At 40.6% G+C, this 22795-nt stretch overlaps 1 protein-coding gene across 6 annotated transcripts in view; it reads right to left on the bottom strand.

Moving 5' to 3' along the window:
* DYRK1A (dual specificity tyrosine phosphorylation regulated kinase 1A) overlaps positions 1–22795 on the bottom strand; it is a 149665-nt gene that overhangs the window by 90822 nt on the left and 36048 nt on the right. For 2 of the 6 annotated variants that reach the window (XM_030329041.1, XM_030329042.1), the window contains exon 2: positions 4715–4800. In XM_030329041.1, coding sequence (XP_030184901.1) covers positions 4715–4724 — 10 coding nt within the window. In that variant the 5' untranslated portion in view covers positions 4725–4800. Of the gene's footprint in view, positions 1–1804; positions 4801–22795 lie in introns of all 6 variants that reach the window. The other 4 variants (XM_030329045.1, XM_030329044.1, XM_030329046.1 and 1 more) reach the window with 4 other exon arrangements.

Raw genomic sequence — 22795 nt, 5'->3', positions numbered from 1 at the left:
GCCTTAAAAGTTTTCAAAACTCTATAACCCAATACTCACACTCCTAGGACTCAATTATAAGAAAGTAATTTAACACATAACCAAGCATTTGTGCACAGATGTTAGTACTTTAAAATAAAAAAGGAAAGGAAAAATTTAAAACCAATGTCAAATAGGAGATATCCAACTAGGAAATGATCACATAATGAAATATCCTCAAATCAGCACACTTTAAAGTGCATTTCTAAAAGTACTTCACCCTCAAAAAAGCTACAGTTCCGAATGCTCCAGATTTGCTTCAAGTTTCAAGTGATCTGACAGCAGATCACTAACTTAGCTAAGTTTTCGATGACACAGGGGAATATTTATGATCCAATGCTAAGCCAAAAAAAGAGAATATGTAAATAACATAAAATACATTCTAACCCAAGCACACCATCCTGAATGTCAAAAATGGCACAGAAAACAAAAACTTGAAAGGAAACGTGCCAGTGTGAACTGGACAGAACTTTGGGTCTACTTCCTCCTACTTCTCTCTATTCTTACAAATTTCCAAATTTCTTCAGTGTCTGTGTATTACTTAATAAACAGGGAGAAAAAGTAACAGACTGAGAGCAAAATATAAATCCAATGGATTTACCATTCACCAAAAACAATAAATTTGTTGAATTATTAGAAGTGGAATCTGATTGCCCAGGGTTAAGAAATGAGTAGAAGCTACAGAAGGGAAAAACATAAAGACCAGAGGCACAGGGCTGTGTGAAGAACAATCCCAAAAGGAGGCAAACTGGCAGTTATGTGCCAAAATATTAAAATGTGCAAACCCAATGCACCCTACATCTGAATGAGATTTAAAAGTCCATTTTTTCTTTTAATTTACAGATCTGACTTCTAATTGCTACCCTAATAATATGCCATACTCCTAGGACTATTAAATATGCAAACCTTGCCCTAGAAAACTCACATTTTACAATGAATTAGAGGGGTGCCTGGGTGGTTCAGTCGGTTAAGTGTCCAACTTCAGCTCAGGTCATGATCTCACAGTTTGTGGGTTCGAGCCCCGCATCAGGCTCTGTGACAACAGCTTGGAGCCTGGAACCTGTTTTGGATTCTGTGATTCCCCTCTCTGCTCCTCCCCTGCTCGCACTCTGTCTCTCTCTCTCTCGAAAATAAATAAACATGAAATTTTTTTAAATAAATAAATAATAAGATGAATTAGTGACTCTAAAGTTTCAAATTCTGCCATATTAGTTTTAAGCACTTAAATTCATACGCTTAAGAAATAAGACAAAGACCCTATGAGCAAATCAGCACAATTTAAAATAATTTCCAAGGCATTCCACCTAAAAGAGTTGTAGTTCTGTATGTTCCAGAACTCTTTCAAGTTTTAAAATGACTAACCTATCACTATTGTTCGACAATCTTCATTGTTAAAGAAGACGATGCCAACATCAAGAATGGTATCGACCGCTATATCCAACAGCTTTCCACAAATTATGTTCCACTGGATACTCACGAGCATAAATAACAAATAAGAGTAGGAGGTCCTTTCATCCAATAAACTGGAAAAAAACATGCAAGAGCTTTTATATTAATGTACACCAAAATCTCTGAGGCAGTGCATTTTCCAAATGCAATCTCAGAAGTAAGTGATTCTACATCTTTTATTTTTTTTAAGTAGGCTCATGCCCAGGGCGGAGCCCAACCTGGGGCCCGAATTCATGACCCTGAGATCATGACTCGAGCTGAGATCAAGAGTCCAAAGCTCAACCAACGGAGCCACCCAAGTGCCCCTCTGCATCTTGAATAAGTGAAACGTGGTTACCTCTTAATTCAAAAGGATAAAGAATGCTCCGAGGCTCCGAGGAGGACGGTGTGCTTGGGTAGACTGTCACTCATCTCTAACGGGAACGAATGGGAGGGCAGGGATGTGCGCAGAACAGACAGCCAGGAGGCAGCCACGGGAGTCTGGAGCTCAGGAGAAAGGAGTAGGACACCAAAGGAGATTCGCGAAATGTCGGCACGTGGGGGTCAGGTGAGGGCCAAGTACTGTGAATGCTGTTAACCAAAGAGAGCTTTCTGTTTTTACTCTAGATGCCTTGAATTCAATACAGAAGTTTCAAGAACTGATGACAAATATCCACTGCAGCGTTTGTTTACATATCTTCCCACTTCCCCAACTGAACGGTGCCATTAGCTTCTAGGCACAGGGATCCTTGTGGGCAGGCCACCTATCACGGTACGTTACAGTACCCGGTACAAGGCAAACGTGAGCCCAACAGTTGTTTGGCCACAGATATCCCCAAATTTAAAAACAATTCAATTTTACTTCATTTATAGTCTTATTTTTAAATATGCAAAAAGACCCTCAAATCTAAAGGGTATGAGAACACCCATATACACAAGTACCAGAGGTGCATCAAAGTTGGACTTTAGCTTGGTGCTCAAGAAAAATCTATTATTAAAGCCTTTGCTTTTGAAAGACGAATCATCAGTCAACACCTAGTTCAACACACTTTCTAGCAGCTCTGGACCCACACCTAACCACCCAAGTGGGATGACAGAGCAGGGCATCGTAGCATCTAACCAACAGAGAGAGTCAGTGCCATGAAAGCCTAGGGAGAACAGAACACCCACTTTCGAGTATGCAGCAGCATTCCAGAAATAGCTTTCACGGAAGAACTCCTCGTGAGCGTTTGTGTGGTCAAGTTCTATCAGGTGAAGTACAATAAAATGTGTGCACAGGAACACAAGAGTGACTGCTGCCTTAATTAATGATGATCAGGACAGCTGCTAATTTCGTTGTCAAAAACAATTACTAACCTTTAAGTCATTAAAAGGGAATTACAGCAACAGCTAATACATATGTAGAGAAAGCCAGATCTTCCTGCTTGAGTTTTTCCCCTCATAAGCCGCTAAGTGTTGATACCTTTTAAAGAACACGGGCCAAATGAGAGAGCCCGCATTAGATCATAAATCGAATCTTCGTAGAATTTTTGTGTTCCGGCATTCATAAAAGTGACTAGGTAACCTTTATAATAAACTGTTTTTACTCTTTAGACACCTCATGCCATCCATAAGCCTTTCAAGAAAAAGGTCTGCTTGGGAACCCTTTGTATCTCATAGAGATTAAAGGAGAAAGAAAAGAGCAACTTTGCCACGACCTCAAAATTTCATGCAAGAACACCTCCAACCAAAATCATTAACTATTCATGGATAAATCCAGGAGATATCCCACAAATGCTTGGTGTCTCTACTGACCTTGGTTGAAAGTGAACACCTACTTGGGAAAGCCAATGTGCCCTATGGTGCCCGACGAGCAATCCGCGGGCCGACAGTGCTGAAAACTGTTCCGGCACCAAAAGGTCAAACTTATAAAATCGGACAACAATATTTTCATCAAATTCTAAAGTTTTTTCTCCGTAAATATTCCTACTCATTTCTCTAGGACAGTGACACTCAGCCTCGGCACCACGTTGACTTTACGAGCCCCTCAGCCAGAACGTGTTGTACACGGGGCAGCTCTAGGGCGCTCGTCTGAGAGATGGATCAAAGAGGATTACCCAGTCACCTTTTACTTAAAAAAGAATTACCAGAAGATTCTGTGAATCCCGCATTAATGTAAAACATTATTTCATCTACAATTTCATTTAAAAATATATTCAAAACACATTTCTTCATTCAAAATAGTAGAGACATTTTTTTGAATCCCACTCTAAAGTCAAAAAGGTAATTTTTTTCCTTTAGAAAGCATAGATCACCAAAAACAAAAACCAGTCACAAAAACTTTAAGAGCTACACCAATAATGCAATTAAATCTCTATGTAAGGTTTATGTCATTACTTCTTTCCCAGTTAAAGACCACATTTTCAAACAGTTTATAAATATAATCCAATAAGACTATCCTGACAAAGTCTATAAATACAAGGCACTTGGTTCAACAAAAAGCCTCACAATCAGTGTGATTTAAAGAATATACAAGTTTAAAAATTACCACTTTATCCATCAGCCACCCTGTAGTTTCAAGAGTGTGAACACAGCCATAGATGGGCTAGCCTCCATTTTTCCATTTTCCATTAATAAGATCACCTCAATTAATAACTCAATCAAAAATACTCTTTCAAAAATGCCTTTATACTGCTTCTCCCATGTAAATACAAATAACAAAAGGATGAAAGGAAAGAAGGAAGGAAGAAGAGAAAGAGAGAGGGCTGGAGGAAAGGATGAAGGAGGGAACAAGGGAAGAAAATAACAAAATCCCAGACTTTATTTTTCCAAGGAATCATACATATGGGTATAATATCCTTACTTTAACTGTCAGTCTGAATTTAGATACACGAACACCTACTCCGTATGCCCTTAAAAGATGTGCTCAATCCTAATGGGGAGCTGAAGGAAACATGCATTCAACCATAAAGGTGAATATTTTTTTGTTTTTGACAGAAGCGCTTCAATTTTACCAAAGTATTAGCCAACCAACCACTTCTGAAAAAGTCAAGTACTAGCAATTACTATGCTGTACTTGTGTTAATACCACACTACCCAGTCACTAATATCAAACAGATTCCCAAAGTCAAGTTTATTAAATATCACAACTATCTTTGTATTTATCGATCTAAATATAATTCCCCCCACTACGATGTTTATCAGAAAGCACCCACATTCAAAATACAGCACCAGTTCCCACATTCGCTCAGACAGCCATAGCTTTACTGTATTTCAAAACTTGAGTCACCTGTATGCATCGTCTTCTTTCAAGTCTCATATCATCCTGATGGGGTGGGGGGAGGGAGGGAAGAGTCCAGCAGCAAAACTATAACACTGTGTGAAGAAAAACAGATTATGATAAGAGATAAGGATGCAAGACAATCACCCCTAATTGAGGAACATCTAACGTAACTACAATCCCCAAAACAGAGATACAGTGACTGTAAACTTGTACACTAACATTTATTAAGCTTACTTGAAAATAATTTTCATTAATGAAAATCCATTATACATATATTTAATGTAATGTATTCCATTGCCAGGGAGAAAAGGTTTCAAAAATCTGTCTACCACCAATGAAAACTTCAGGCATTTCTAGGTATGAAATAAAGTCAATATTTCGCTCTTCTATGTAATTTATCTGGGGGGAAATGCACATTTTGTAATATCCCTCAATTCACAAATCAGTATGAATGTGAATTCACTTCTCACCATGGCTTACTATCAGAGGTAGTTCGATTTGCCTGACGGTTAAGATTAACTTGTCAATCTACCAAGGTTATTTGTCAATGAAGTTCTGAGACACTGCTCAACTGCCCCCACCTAAGCCCACAGGCCGCTTCTGCTCCCCAAGTGGCTTCTCTTACTTTACTGTAAGTCTTGCACCGGACTTCCTATTTACTGCTTCCATTGCTATTTCACAAATGAGCAGCAAATTTTATAGTGACTGATGGGAAAGCAATGGCAACCGCAATGTTATCAGCTGAGAGCAGGTGATAACAGACGAGAGACAAGGACAAGGACAGGCTACAACCTAACTTATAAATGAGTTCAGTCTACAAACCTACTTTTTCAACGGATACTGTGGAATTCAGTAAATATTACTAATGAAGTAATGCTGCTCACATTGGCCAAGTTCCCAGGCCAGCCAAAAGAAACTTAAGTGATACTGAAAGATATTATTGGTCATGGGCACTGAGGACCCCTTAGAATACAATTGCAGATCCTCTCCCTATCTGAACAAAGTCTAAACTAGGTGGTTTTTCTTTGTTAGCACTCTCTCCGATCCTGATGTCTGTAATTCCCTGAATTTTACATTAGGGAATCCCAATCATCCTGCTTCCTAATCCTTTCTCCTAAGTAAGTTCTGAGTTCCTAAATTATTATCTAAAACTTCTACTGCCTCAGTGTGATTCACGTCAGGTATGTGACAGAAAGAAATCAACTAGACGGAAATAATTCACTTTAATATTTGCAACTTTCAACAAGGATGTGAGTTAGTCCAAATGAACCCCTAATTGGTAGAATTCTAATCATGTTACAAAATAAAGGTAAAAACAACCAAGCTTGTTTGAAGAAAAACGTTTGTAGGCAAATGGTCACAGATTTGAATGTGTATTTATTGCCCTCAAATATGTCTGCTTTTCACTCATTTCTCCTTCTATTTTTGAACTCCCAAGTTCTTTGAAAGCTTGACATTTGTACTCCAAATAGCAGCAACTGGAAAGAGCAGCTCGGGGACAGAGGTTTAAATGTATGAATTATCTGTAACTTAGGAACCGCCTATGTCTAAAATCACTACCTACATTCCAGACTCCACTTCTAAAGAACCACTCTTCCAGTTTAGATTCTACGGTAAAACCTCAGACATGGAACCGACTGGTACCCACTTTGAGGGAGTGGGTATGGACAGGTAGAGGGATGACATTGAAGTACTATCTCAAAATAGTTTTATTTAAAAAATAATACTTGAAACCTCAAGATTAAGGATTTTTACATCAAAGACATACTCTTCAAAAAATTTTTCACTCATGAATGGTCAAGTCTTTACAATTCCAGCATAGACCATGGAGACAAGAAATGTGAATTAAATCTCTAGCTATGAATTATATACTATCAAGTCTCTTGGGTTCTCAACATCACATTCTTCACCTATAAAATGTTAACTTACAATGTTACCGACACTTTGCCAACTTCAATGGTTTCAAAAGGATAGACACTACTGATACGAGAGAAAAATACTTCATACTTCATAAGAAAAAAAGCAAAAGCAGGTAAAGCATTAGCAGTCTTTTTATTCTACTAAAAGCAGTTAGAAATTAGCAGATTATTCCATCACTGTATTAAATATCTAAAGGTAAGAAATGCGGGCAGGCCAGCGGCACAACGGACTGCGTATCTGAGGATCGGAAGAAGCATGCCTCAAGCCTGTCCAATTGAGAAAAGTCATCCATTAATCACCACTCATTTGAAAAGCAGCCTTTAGCAACGGGGAAAGCATCTCTACAAGTTACGAAACTTGCTGAGGACACACGCGGCAACCAAACCGTCATCCACTGAGCGATAATAAACTCCGTAAGTCTTGACCTTGGACTACTTGAAAATAAGATTCTACCGGTAATTCCATATATCCTTCAGGCCGGTCACTTTTCAAAAAAAATCTGCTACTACGAGGTCAGGGTTTTATGACAATAAGTAGGTAACAGCGAACACCAGATGGACTTTGCAAACTACAAACACAATTTCCTTTCTAAAGTCTGAAAATCCAGTCATATTTTAAATTCTTCTGAGAAAAACCCACAGTGAATTTTTCACCTTTCCCCCTACAAATGGAGTCATTCACAAATGATGGCGCTCAATTAGATGCTAATGAAAAGCCTCTACTCTCCCTACCACAGGAACCTCCTATAATCCTCAAGATCTTTTAGAGTATGTTTTAGCAAACATTTTGCCAAAGGCAATAAAACGGTCTATGAACAATCCAGAAACTGAGCTTAACTGATTTTTGAAGCTAAACCTACAAACCATTTGTTTAGTTGTCTGAAAATCACTGCATGAAAGTAACCTAGAGCACATCTGCAGAGACAGAATTTCAACGCACGGAAGTTTAAATGCACAGAATGCCCAGGTAGGCGTCAGACTCCATCTGTTAGTACGGGTCTCTCTCTACAGAGGGAAGGAGGGAGGGATAAGGTGAAGGAGAGCGAGGGAGAACACTGAGACACCTAATTAAAAGCAGTGACGGATTGAGATTTAGAAAATTAATGCTAATCCTCAAAGATCAAGATCAGCAAAACTGTGTTTGAAATGAACGCATTAGCTTCATATGGCAAATCCAGATTAACTCAGGAGTTAATGAACTAAGTGGAAGATACAACGTCTCCTCTCTGATGTCACAATGTTTTATAATGACATACAACTAAAAAGTGTATGCAGTTTGAAAATAAATTAGTAGGTATATCACAAGCAGCAGGTGAAAAGAATCAGCCCGACACAGGCTTCGGAAGCACTGGTAGGGACTGTTCTATTTCTTAAGCCGTGTGGAAGCACACAGCTGTTTTTTAAACATCTTTTAATTTTGCATGGTATGTATATTCGCACATGTGTATTTCACAATTAAAAATTTAATCCAGGGGCACCTGGGTGACTCAGTCAGTTGAGGGTCCGACTCTCGATTGTGGTTCAGGTCATGATTTCATCCATAGTTCGTGAGACTGAGCTCCGCACTGGGCTCTGAAAGGACCATGCAGAGCCTGCTTGGGGTTCTCTCTCCCTCTCTCTCTGCCCCTCCTGCCCTCTCAAAATAAATAAACTTTAAAAAAAAATTAATCCACGTGAAAAAATAAAACATAATACACAATAGGATTTAAAAGGGCAAGTTAGATAGTTCAGAAGGTGCCAATCTGAAAATAAGCTACCCACTCCCAAAACAGAATAGGCTACAAAAATGAAATCGGGGACTACAATTTGATTCCATGCATTGAAATTACAACATGATTATCTAAAAACTATCCTGTGACTGGCGTTCCTTGTAAATTTCTGTTCATTTACGCTAACATTAAGGAAGAGACAGAAGAAATGTCTTCTTTTTCCACATAACAATTTTAGGAACACGTTTTCTAGAGTCATGATAACCAAAGGAGTCAAAGCAAAAAGAAAAGTTTTAAATACGGTTTTGATAACCTAACACAAGGAAAAGAAATCTATTAATTCTAATTCCCAATAAGATGCCAAATAACACAGACAAAAAAGCATTTTCGCTAACCGGGATTTCAGGTGAAATCCTTAAAACCAAGACGATTTAGGACTCCACCAAAACCCCTAAAAACAGTCATAGTCTTAAAAAAATTAAGAAGGCAAAAAGCACAGGAGAATTCCAAAGAAATCTCGTGCAAAACGACAGGGAAAAAAAACGTTCGCTCAACACTACGCACCAACCACTCGACTGAGACACTGTACACAGGCTGACACACTTGATCTCCTGACAGCCCGACAAGTAGGCAATGTTACTCCATTTCATCAATGAGGAGAGCGAACTCAGAGATCAGCCTACCTGGCCTAAGGTCACAGCTTGTGGACTCTGGTCTCACACCAAAATGCCCCTCGTTAATAAGCGCTGAAACAGTCATGAGAAAATTACAAAGATCCAAGAATCAAAGGGTGTCTATGTCTGATTTCTAGGTCCCATACTCAATCTTCCACCTCAACCGTCCCAAACATACAGTACAGTTCATAGGCAGTAAATTAATTTGTAAAAAGCATTTCAGTTTAGAAGAACAGAAAAGAAACTCTCCTCTAGTCTAGCAGAGAAAATCTGATCACAGCATATAACGGACTGATATATAGATTCCCTTTACCAAACAATATTAAAGGAGGCAAACTAAAAAGAAGGTATAAACCAAAAGCAGGTAAGTCACTACAGCACCAACACCTTGGGCAAGATTTAAAAAAAAAAAAAAAAAAAAAAAAAAAGAAGGCTTACAATTATATGACTCCAATGGCATACTGGAAGTGAAGGTACCTGAGATACATACATGTTAAAGGAAAGAGGAAGATGTGATTTCTCATGAAACTATGTGAAAAAAACACAACCCTGAGTAAACATTAAAGAGAAGGTTGAAGAACTAAGAGCTGAGTGGATTACATAAACGTGGCCCCAAATTTTTGCTACTTCAAGCACCAAGTTACTTGGCCTCTCTGGAACTATCTACATCTGGGCTCAAATGCCAACAAAATTAGGCACTATTTGTATACAACAATACATACAGGAAAACAAGAGGGAAATGCCTCATGTGCATATTACTTGTAACATAATGCACTGACAAATGTCGTTTTTGTTTGTTTGTTTGTTTTAATTTTTTTTTCAACGTTTATTTATTTTTGGGACAGAGAGAGACAGAGCATGAACGGGGGAGGGGCAGAGACAGAGGGAGACACAGAATCGGAAGCAGGCTCCAGGCTCTGAGCCATCAGCCCAGAGCCCGATGCGGGGCTCGAACTCACGGACCGCGAGATCGTGACCTGGCTGAAGTCGGACGCTTAACCGACTGCGCCACCCAGGCGCCCCACAAATGTCGTTTTTAAAACCAGAGAGGAGAGACTAGAAAGTTTCTAGGAGGAAGCCATGATCAGTAAGCATCAAGTACAGGTGCCCTGTCACGAATTCAAAATAGGCCAACTACCAACATATTTACATCTAGTCTAAGTTCCTCAAATTCTCAGACCACAAAACTTTCCAGAAACCTAATTCCTACTATGAGAGAGTGACTACCAAATAAAATAGATACTAAGAAATATATCACAGGCAAACCTAAGTTCCGGAAGGCTCATTTTTAAGACAGCAGGATGAAAGTCCACCAGTATTGTAGTTATATGTGGAGCTACACGGGCTCTTACAAGGTACGGGGTTGGCTGCCTCTCTCTGCAGAGTTCCGGGACCACATTTCCACCCAATAAACCAGGCTTGAATGTGCCAGGCATTATTGTTTCCTGGTTACCACTGAATAGAGGTCTTATCTTTACTGTACACATATTTTCCTTTAATTCACTTAACTCCCATAAATAATTATATAAGTAAGTAGTACTATTATCCCTGTTTTACAGGTGAGGAAACTAAAGCCCAGAGAAGTGGAGTCTCCACAAGTCGCAGGAGACTAACGGTAAAAAGAAAATTCAAATCCAGCCAAAAGGACTCCAAAGCCAGTGCTCCCAGGAGCATGTTAAACTGAATTTACAATCTCCTCAACCTTCTCCCCTGCTCAAAACAAAAAGGGGGGAAAGACCAGGCAGGACTGGGGGGAAAAATCCATTTCTCCTTCCTGTATTCCCAGTCTCAGGTTACACGTGTCACCGTCACCCCCATCTCCCAACTAGAACCTTAATCACCTAGGACCTCTTTTCTATTGCTTGCGACACACATCCACTCCGCAAATTCTTAGGTCGGGTTCCCCTCAGAAAGGTCCAGCTGGCCTCATCGCTCCACCTCTTAGTGTTCCTGCCACTCCCGGTCCTATCTACACTCCCTGCTCCAGTCTCCCCATACAGCCCACTCTCATCAGAACTGCAGGCCTCAAAACATGCTGTCACCATTCCAGCCCAATCACGATCACAAAAACGACCACTTGCCAGCAGGCTGTCCTGAAGCTGGAACTAAACAACGATGGTCTTCTCTCCATTTAAAATTAAAGACCTCAGGGGAGCCTGGGCGGCTCAATCGGTTGGGCATCTGACTTCGGCTTGGTCATGATCTCACAGTTCGTGAGTTCAAGCCCCATGTCAGGCTCTGTGCTGACAGCTCAGAGCCCGGAGCCTGCTTGAGATTCTATGTCTCCCTCCCTCCCTCTCTCTCTCTCTCTCTCTCCCTCTCTCTCAAGAATAAACATTAAAAATTTTTCAACGTTTATTTATTTTGGGGACAGAGAGAGACAGAGCATGAACGGGGGAGGGGCAGAGAGAGAGGGAGACACAGAATCGGAAACAGGCTCCAGGCTCTGAGCCATCAGCCCAGAGCCTGACGCGGGGCTCGAACTCACGGACCGCGAGATCGTGACCTGGCTGAAGTCGGACGCTTAACCGACTGCGCCACCCAGGCGCCCCAAAAATTTTTAATTAAAGACCTCAAGGGGCGCCTGGATGGCCCAGTCAGTTGAGCATCAGCCTCTTTATTTCACCTTGGGTCATGATCCCACAGTTTGTGGGTTCAGGCCCCGCACCGGGCTCCACACTGGTGGTGCGGAGCCTGCTTGGGATTCTGTCTCCCTCTTTCTCTCTCTCTCAAAATAAATAAACATTAACAATTAAAAAAAGATTAAGGACCTCAAGTTTTTCTCCCATCATTTATCTGAAATAAGCAGACTGCATTTCTAATTATAAAACACTACATTGTTCATTATTTTTTAAAAAGGGAATGAGAAGAAACTGAATAGGAATAACCAAAAGCCACACAAAATTCCGATATCCTATGGCATCCCTGCTCATTTTTTTCCACACCTTTACATCAACAATTTGTATCCGCGGCACCTTACTCTATGCTTGGAGCATACACCCCTGCACTGACCTAAATTTACTTTAAACAAATACCTATTGGGGGATATTTGGGTTATTTCCAACTTCCCACAAGCATCAATTTTGAGCCTTGGAGCCTGTTTTCACCCACTTGCTAATTAAGGAATTAAAAAAAAAAGTAATATGAACACCGAGACTTTTCCAACCGCTACTGTGGATGTGGGCTTGCTTAAAGACATGTTTCATATCACCTACACATAATGTACTCAAACCTTCTATTATTCAAACCAATCCCAGGGCATAAAAGGAATTAAAAAGGAATTAAGGGACTTCTAGGTGCTCTGAGATTCACATCAGAGCGAGATCTAATGCTTAGTTATCCCTAGTGACCCCCCCTCCCCCCGCCACCAACCTGAACAGCTGGGTTCATCTCATTCATTTATATATTCCTATCAGACACAGGACCCTCAGGAAGAGTGTGTGTTCAATCGACAGCCTGCAAGTCCTTCTCATGACTAGTTTTTAAGAAGAACTCTGGAAAACCACTCTGCTCTATCCTTCCTGATAGCACTGACTTTTCTTCTACAGTGGTCATATATATTTATATGACACACACATATAATTTTACTTATAAAACACACATTATGTGTAATTAATTTACATAAGTGCACGCATACATATACTCAGTCGGCTGCATGTACCTTTATACATATATAATTATATACAATTTTAGAAACCTCTGCTTTTAATTATCTTTACATTTCCAAAATACAGAAAAATAACCAGGCCCAGAAATAATCAAAAACACACACTGTTATTAGTAGCTTACATCTTCCTTCAACCAGCCCGTGACGATTACTAAGAGTAGTAAATGAGTTTAGTTTCACTTCTTTTTCCCAGCCACACTTTTAAGAAAATTCCTAAAATGTGTGTGGCCTCGAGGCCCCCATGTCTCTTTCACGTGTAGCCCCAACCTCAGGTGTTACCTGCAGCCTCATCCCCTGCCCCCTCCGCTCAGTTCTCGATCCATCTCTCCCACCAAAAGAAATACTTCAAAGTCTTACTCTGAACTAACAATGCTGAAGTCTTTTCTCCACACTCACCTCCCGCTCGGTAGCTATTACAACGAGCCGCTGGGTGTCGCCTACAGTGCCATGTCACTACCTCAACTCCCCACACTAAAGACGCACCCTCACCTCCTTCCTCACAGAGCTCACCTTCCCATCTTTGTCCCTAACACCAGCACTCTTCCAGCGACATCACTAGAAACTGACTTCTTTAGCTACTTGAAGTGGTCTAAGTCCTGGCCAATTTTCAAAATGCTTCGTGCCTTATTCTTCTCCACGCCCACTGCCACCACCTTGGTCTAGGTCCTTATTGCATACTTGGTATTCTAGATCCTCCTCGAAAAGCATCTGCTGGGCCTGGTGGTATTCTCAGAAACACTAAGGGAGGTTCTCAAAACTCGACTGCAGACTCCACACCCAAAGATACTGATTCGGGAAGCATGCAGAAGAACCCAAGAATTCTTTTTTTTTTTTTTTTTTTTTTTTTTAAATCCAGGTGATTTCTGAACACAGCCCACTTTGGAAACCACCGAACGTAAAGGCAGTTTATCCCCTATCTCAACTCATCTGGCATATAGCGGCCACACAGATCTTCCGGAAGCACAGCACTTTCAACCTGGATTTAACTTACCCTCTGTAACTTAAAAATATTCGCTCAAATCTCATTGTCCTGAACACAGTGTGGCATGGCATTCTATAAAATGCCGTTTTGCCTCCTTCTGCACCAACGCTCAAATCATTCCCCTACCTACAGTTTGCCCCTTCCTCGCCTAACCCTTTACCTAAATCCTACCCATCCTTCAAGACCACCTCGATTCCCCCTCATCCAGCTGTAAGCCACTCCAGCCTCTCCTTGAATTTGCATTTAATGACCCACCACCATGTTCTGTTGGTTACCTCTGTTATACTCTTATTCCAGTGATATTATCTAGTGCTTGGTGAGTTTCATATTTCTATTTTATCATGGTAGATGTTCAATAAACACATCGGTATCATAAAAAACAACATGGAAACTATTGTTCTATATAGAAAAAGTGAGTTATAAAGCAGGATGCAGACACCATATGATTACATTTTTAAAAGAGAAAAATAGTTGTGTGCAAAATAAAATAAAATAAGGGGCGCCTGGGTGGCGCAGTCGGTTAAGCGTCCGACTTCAGCCAGGTCACGATCTCGCGGTCCGTGAGTTCGAGCCCCGCGTCAGGCTCTGGGCTGATGGCTCGGAGCCTGGAGCCTGTTTCCGATTCTGTGTCTCCCTCTCTCTCTGCCCCTCCCCCGTTCATGCTCTGTCTCTCTCTGTCCCAAAAATAAATAAACGTTGAAAAAAAAAATTAAAAAAAAAAAATAAATAAATAAATAAAATAAAATAAAATAAAATAAAATAAAATAAAATAAAATAAAAACCTGACAGGTTATCCATAAACCATAAATAGTAGTGATCTCCAGAGAGAGGAACTGAAGAAAACTGTTATTCTTATTTTTTGTACTTTCAAATTTTCCTTAAAGGAATATGCATTTTGTCATGAAACCAAATCTTCCTAGAATCCTAGACCTTAAAATCTTAACCTAGAATTTTTTTTTTTTAATCAACAGAAATCCTGTGAAAAGGACCGGCATGGATATCAGCAGTCACACTGCCACAATCTTAATACTCATGACTTGTTTGTTAATGTCAACACTTCCCAGCCTTTATACTTCAAATTCCATTGGCGTCACCAGGTGGATGTGCAACTTCCGGGACCCTGTTCACAGCTGTGCAAATCGATTTTATACATGAACATGCTACTTCTCTAGCTGTACAGGAGTGGCGTTTTGTTTGCGCTCTTGGTTTGTCCTTTCAATCAAAACTACAAATCTTAACACAGTGTTACTGCTCTCTTATTTCCACATGAGACCAGGAGACACAGAATTGGTGAGAAAGCTGAGATTAATTTTAAAATAAATTTTAGGAATAAAGGTCTGGAAAAACCTTTAGAACACCATCTTAAGTACCCCTTTCTTCTTAAGCAGAAAAAAAAAAAAAAAAACCCTAACAGTGAAAATCTCCCATCTCAAAGATTAATTCTCATGACAAACTATAGCAAAATGGTCCATCCGTAGTTAGAAATTCTACGCTAAATTCCCCTAGACAAACTTAAGTTCATGATGTTTCTCCTGCACACTGAAGAAACGGAAAAGAGCTGCACACAGCCTACAAAACCCTCTTCGTGCACAAACGCTCCTCAGCTTTCCTCCAACTGAACACGAAGACACTCGACGTGTCTTAAACTGGATTAGCCAGCCTCAGTCCATTTCTCCTGCTCAAGTCTCCTGCTTTCTCAATGTATGATCTCCAAATGTGTACAGTCTACTTAAACACGAGCCTTGCAACACTAAGTACTGCTCCTACGCAGTGTTCCTTTCTTCACGCGGCTCTGATACGTGGTCCACTTGTGGTCTATTATGTCTCACGTTCCATCTCTAGATGGATCCATTTCTAGATTTCATATCTAGAAATCCCTTTCATGATAGAAAATACGACATCTTTATATACAAGTCTCATTAAAAATAATTTAGAAATCAGAAAATAAAAGATTTCAACACTAAAAAGACAAGGTGACAGAGGTTATGGTACATTCACATGACAAAATATTATGTCTCTAAGTTAAGTTCTTACGATAACTATGACTTAAGGGAAAGAGTCACACACTGTATCAGAAAGAACACAAAACCTTCCCTCCGAAGCACAATCTCAGGAAAGTAAAATAAATACACTGAAAATTCTCTGAGGAAAAATATAGAAGATTAATAATGACTGTCTCTGGCTAATAAAATTCTGGGTGATTTTTAAATTTTCTTCTTTATACTTTTCTGTCCATCACAACTTTTATAAATAAGCACATCTCTTATAATCAGTCACAAACAAACAAAAAGGCCCAAGAAATTCAACCGACACCTTAAACGTAAAAGCCATCGTGCTATCTATAGCTCACAGCCACAACTATGAGAACCACCTCCAAGTACACCCAATTTTTAAAACTCCAATACAGGTAAAAAGCTCATGCTAATGAACTATTAAAAGGCTTTATTTTTTAAAAATCAGTTGATACACTGGCAGTAAGACCCAAGAAAGCACCTAGTGTCGCTTAACTTCGTGTTGCTGACTCAAGGCCCTGCAGCCAGCCTGCCCCAGTTTAACTCCAGGCTCCACAACTTAACGGGAGGGCTCGCGCCAGGTTCCAACTCCTAGATGACTGCGTGTCCGTCCTCACCCACAAGGGGAGGATGATCCCGTAAGGTTGTTATTATCAGTGACACAGCACGTGTGAAGCGTTCACAACACTGCGGTCAGCTGTGCCGAGCGACTCTCTCCGCCGGTGCGTTTCACGCTACCGCTACCCTTCACCTTTCTAGTCTTCTCTCCTACCATCAATTTTCCCCAAGCTGACACTCCAGCCACAACGGGTAAGGCCACGTTGTCGCTGGGGCTGTTCCACGAGCTTTCCTCATCCCGCTCTGGGTGTCCACGCCAAGCTCCGAGCCCAACACCAGCGCTGCCTTCCACGGAAGTCTCCGGCCCACGCTGCCCGCAGACCCCTCTCTCCACAGCCCTGCAGAGCAGCGTTTACACCAAGACTCTCGGGCCTCACGCCACTGGCCTTGGACTGTAGCTACCTAACTGCACACGTGCCGGCTTCCAGCCCCGGAAAATGGGACGAGCCTTGCTCATCTCGCCCTTGGGGAAGGCCAGCTTCCTCAACTACAGCAGACTCTCAATACACAAGAGAAAAACCACGATCATCAAGCCGCGTCATCTCCTAAAACACCTGCTTCGGGTTGCTTTGCTGAAACGAGGGAGTTAAAACTCTTCAGTATTTAAGACACGACGAGAAGTACAGTTAGGTGGTACACGAAATCTAGTGGTGGAGCAACGGAGTTCGCCATGGCTGGCTTAGTTCTAGAACTCACTTCAGTGCAAAAAGCACAAAATCTAGCGGTTCTGCCACAGAGAATGTTGTCTGTGCTAAGAAATATGGGATTATCAACTCCACATAAAGCTTGGGCACAGTTTTATTCCTGTTAAACACCAGAACTCTTTTTTAAAAAAGAATAATTTGGGGGCGCCTGGGTGGCTCATTCGGTTGAGCGTCCAACTCTTGATTTTGGCTTAGGTCGTGATCTCATGGTCGTGGGATTGAGCCCTGTGTCCAGCTCCATGCTGAGCGTGCTTGGGATTCTTTCTTTTTCTCTCTCCCCCTCCCTCCCCTAATCGTGCTCTCTCTCAAAAAAAAATTTTTTATTAAAAAAAAAAAAGAATTATTTTTAATTACGGTATTACTTACACTGAAAATGCTCAAAAACCAGGCGGGCAAAATCCTGATCACTGTGGAAGCAAGGATGACAGGGACATGATGGTTCATTATGTTACTCTCCCTATGTATCTCTTAAGTCTTCCATAATTAAAAGTTCCTTTAAAAAATAAAGGGGTGGTCGAGTCTGGCGTCGGGCTCCGCGCTGACAGCCGGGAGCCAGGAGCCTGCTTCGGATTCTGTGTCTCCCTCTCTGCCCCTCCCCTGCTCATGCTCTGTCTCGCTCTCTCTCAAAAATAATCATTAAAAGTAAATAAATAAAAGTGATGATATATGAAAAAAGTATTAGAAATACAATTCTTTAATCCATACAATATGTGAGCTACTTGACAAAAGAAACTAAAAGAAATTGAAAGATTCTGCTATATTTTATCACAAGAGAGCTTACAAACAAACCGTTAACTCAGCAAAATTTGCTTTTCTATTCTTGTTTGTTTCTCTTTGGGGAGAGGAGAAAGGGGTTATAAAGTAGCCTGGGAAACTATTTTCTATAAAATATTTTTAAATAAATCACTAACAAAGATTTACCTGTGTAAGTTTTGGTTTCTACACAATTTTTCCAGAAGCATTCATTGTGTTACTAAATGTACAGCTGTGGTGTGAAAATCCAGGGAGCTAGGTAGAAATCCCCTTTAGGATATCATCAGCTACCTTCGCAAGATCGATACACCACCAACTCCCTAGTGCCAAAGTCCCCAAAACAGATGATCCCACTACTCTTTCCAACAACTACCACCATCCTCCAGCCACTCCTGGAGGACAAAACATGAACACTGTAACACCTTACCCCAACATTTCCTTTTGCTACCCACAGTCATGTTCTTCATCGTCCTACAGTTTTTATATTATGCAGATAGCACATTTTTCATATCTAATATAGATGAATTATACAGTAACATCAAATTTAATTATCAGACAGTTACAAGGACTTCAATTTCACCTCATTCCAATCAATCCTTTAGCAGATGTGGAAACCAAAGTCTAGAAGTTGTGTGCCTTACTTAGGATATCTGAAAGTAAAATAAACACTGAAAAAGATCTAATGATCAAATCAATGATAAAAGTCAAATAATACTTAATTGCCATTTTAACCGAGCATTTAAACCCCACTGCTACACAGAAGTATGTACAAAGATAGCATACGTATGTAATGACAACAAAAGCATACTTATACATAAATGAAAATACACAGGAAAGAGTCCAGAAAGATGAACTGCACAGCTGTAAGAGCAGTACCTCTAGTTAGGACAATGGGCCTGGGAAGGTGATGGGGTGGGAGTGGGGAGAAGTCAAAAGAGAGACATTCGTACATCTGTACACACTTCAGAAGTATCATCCTTTACACTTACAGAAACAAATGAAAAATAATGCCAAATAACGGCATATACGCAACTATCCTAAAAATCAGATGATGTCTTGACATAAGGAGACTTTTAAATTCACCATTTCTTCAATGATCACGTGCCGAGTACCAGAGACACAAGGGCACAATTTACTGTCACTACGCCTGCCCTCAGAGAACTCATGATCCAACGTGGGAAACAGACAAAAATCACAGTAATATAGGACTGCAAACTGGGCTAACAGATATGAAATATGAATTACAAACAGAATATAAAAAGGGGAACCAATTTAGATTTGAGAAAGGAGTGTCAGAAACACTCCTGCCAAGAATATGACAGGAGAGATCTGAATGTGTAGCCTTTGTATCCGTACAGCTTCTCAGGCTCACAAGTCTTTTAACTTCTAGATGCACACAATGAGTGGCAATGAGAAAACCTAAAACTTCTGAGAAAATAATAGATGGATGGGAATCTGGAAGGACCAAGGCTGATCAGCCAAGATCAGTGAAAGACTAGAGGAACAGTGAGTAGATGCCTTCAAATAATTAAGCAAGTCTCACAATTATGGAATGAATTGACTAGCTTCCTGTGTTTCAAGAACACAGGACTAACATCAGAAATAAGTAGAACGTTACAGGAGAACACATGGAGAAAGAATAAAAGAATGAAGCCATCCACTAATGGAGAGTTCATGAATGGCACCCCCCGTCGCTGCATGTTCCTGCAGAGCCTGGGACCCATAACACCTGCCTCAGCCATGACTCTAACACTAAGCAGGAAGTGGAATTCGATTACTCTAGAGTCCAACCCTCTGGCCCAAAAGCCCACATCATTGCATTATTTAAAAACGTGCCCGCTCTATGAAATATAACCAGGGGAATAGCTACTATTTTGTAAGAACACTTTCCTCCACTGAGCCTGTTTTGCCCTTGTTCTCTGAGGACAACTTCTCAACAAGGCGGAAGGAGCTGGAATCCAAGCAAAGCACGGGGGTCCTGCTGAGATGTGAAGTAAAGATCTCAACAACGGAAGCAGCTGGAATCTTGGTGGACAGGGCAACAGAGAGAAGGAAGCTGTGCAAAAGGGGACCCAAGAGGACCAGAATTCACATGGGCAGAGTGAGTCTACTCAAAGCGTAGCAAAGAGTGACTGCTAAGACGTTGAGAACAGAACAGAAATGATGTAGAAAGAGCAGGCGTAGGCATGTGGGGAGTCCCTGCCCAGGCACCGTGGAAAGATCTAATTAATATCTTATAAAGGTTCATTTAAATGTGTCAACTTGACTGGGTCATGAGGCGTCCAGACATTCGGTCAAACATTTTTCTGGGTGTGTAGTGAGGGTGTTTCTGGATGAGGTTACCATCTGAATAAACTTCTCCCTAATGTGGGTGGCTTCATCCAGTTAGCTGAGGGCCTGAATAAAAAAATAAAAAGGCTGACCCTCCCACAATAAGAGAGAACTCCTGTCTGACCACATTGAGCCGGGACACCAACCTTTTTCCTGCCTTTGGACTCAAACTGAAACACTGGCTCTTCTTAAGTCTAGCTAGAGCCTGTGGGTTTTCAGAATGGAACTTAAGCCATCAACTCTTATGATTCCCAGGCCTCTGGACTCCAACTCAAACTACACCATCAGCTCTCCTGGGTCTCTAACTTGCCCTCAGCAGATCTTAGAGGACTTCCCAGTCTTGATAATCAGGTGAGCCAATTCCTTATAATAAATCATGTATCTCCCTTTGGGTCTATTTCACTGGAAAACCAGGACAAACACATACTCTTAACTTCCTTTCCTCATTTCAAGACTAAGGGCCGGATCTCCTAGAATACAGCCTATGAACCAATAGTAATAGTGTCTAAAACCAAACCCAGGGCAAGATATGAAGGCTCAGTTTGAAAGTCATCCCCCATATTAGAGGGGATTCACCTTGAGCTTTCCATAGATCTTGCAAAATACAGTATAAAACCAAATATATATAAATTCAAAGTAACCAACCAGCCTTCGAGAATAAACATTAACACACCTAACAAGAAGAAAATAATATTTAGTCAAATATTAGTAAACAAGCAAAGGAAAAAACCACGTGATCCACAATCAAGGGGGGAAAAAAGGAGTCAATAGAACACCAACCCCAGGATGGACCAGATGTTAGATTTAGCAAACAAAGACTCTAAAGCAGATGTCTTACACAAAGAATTAGAAGAAAACACATAAACTTTAAAAAAAATGCCCTTTAATGTGTGAACAGAGAGAATTATCTGAACAGCAGAAAAATTAAAACTACAAAAAAGAAAAAAAAAAGGAATTCTAAGAGTGAAAAATATAATAACTAAATGAAAACTTTACTGGATGGATTTTAACAGCATACTGAAGACAGCAGGGAAAAAAAAATCAGTAAAATGAGAGGTCAATAGAAATTACCCACTCTAAAACAGAGAAAACTGGGGCGCCTGGGTGGCTCAGTCGGTTAAGCGTCCAACTTCGGCTCAGGTCACGATCTCACAGTCCGTGAGTTCGAGCCCCACGTCAGGCTCTGTGCTGACAGCTCAGAGCCTGGAGCCTGCTTCAGATTCTGTGTCTCCCTCTCTCTCTGACCCTCCCCTGTTCATGCTCTGTCTCTCTCTGTCTCAAAAATAAACATTTAAAAAAAATTTTTTTAATAAAAAAAAAAAATAAAACAAAGAAAACTGAAAAAAAAAAAAAAAACCAGACCCTCAAAGACCTACAGAATATAAAATGTTCTGACACATGTAAGTGAAATCACAGAAAACTGTGAGCAGGCAGATAAATGTGAAGAAATCATGGCTAAATACCTCTCAAATTATAAGCATACCCAGGCATACCATGGGTAAACAGCTTAACACCAAAGATAAAATCTTGAAAGCAGCCAGAGCACAAACAGACACTACATATACACAGAAGAACAATATAGTAAAATCAATAGCCTCTCATCAGCAACAATGGGAGCCAGAGACTGGACCACCGCCCTTCATGGGCCGAATGACAAAAAATGATCAACCCGAAATTCCACGTGCAGTGAGAAGAACCCTCCAACACAAAGGTAAAATCGGAGAGAATTCAAAGGTTCAAAATAGGAGAGAATTCTCTGCCAGCAAACCTACCCAATGAAAAATGCTAAAGAATTTCTTCAGACTGAAGAGAAATGAGAATGGATGGAAACACAAATCGACACAAAGGAATAAAAAGTGTCTGAAATGCAAATAAGTAAATTTTCATAAATATATTTTGCTTCTCATAATTTATTAAAAGACTTGATTGTTTAAAACAAAAACTTTTAAGTTGGAGTTTAAAACATGTACTCAAAACTCATAAAAATTGTATGCTGGAGTTTATAATGTATAATGTAACATATGTAGCAGTAAAAACCATGGCAACAACTGTACTCAGCGAGAGGCAGGTTAAACAGACTGATGTTTATGGTTATCACATTTGGGAAATGGGTTATGAGAAGTGGAAAGTGTCGGTGACTTTCACATTTGAAAACAGAGAGGCACTGCCTTCAAAATACAGAACACCTTCAGAAGTCCCTGTGAAGATCTCATGCACAGTATTTACAGCACACAAAAAAACCTTCCATCACAACAGAAATCCAACAGATAACCCAAGGAACTAGAAATAACAGGAGTAACTAAAAAGATCTTCAAAATATGTATCTTAAGATGTTCAGAGAAATAAAAGACTATTTTTTTAAAGGCTGACAAAACAATAGGCAGGTTCAAGAAAGAACCAGGTTTTAAAATTAATACACATGGGTGATCTGGGTGGCACAGTCAAACATGTGACCCTGGATTTGGGCTCAGGTCACGATCTCGCGGTCCTGGGATGGAGCCCCGCACTGGAATCTGCACAGCATGTGGGGCCTGCTTGGAATTCTCTCGCTCCCCCCCCCACCCCTCCCCTGCTCCCACTCACATGCACACTTTCTCTCTCTCTCTCTCAAAATAAATAAATATTTAAAAGTAAATAAAACCAAGGGCGTCTGGGTGGCTCAGTCAGTTAAGCGTCTGACTTCAGCTCAGTCATGATCTTGCGGTTCGTGAGTGCAAG

This window comes from Lynx canadensis, chromosome C2 (genome assembly GCF_007474595.2).
Source record: "Lynx canadensis isolate LIC74 chromosome C2, mLynCan4.pri.v2, whole genome shotgun sequence".
NCBI classification, from domain to species: Eukaryota; Metazoa; Chordata; class Mammalia; order Carnivora; family Felidae; genus Lynx; species Lynx canadensis.
The sequence above is the reverse complement of the archived record's forward strand: the minus strand, read 5'-3'. Positions and strand labels throughout refer to the sequence as shown.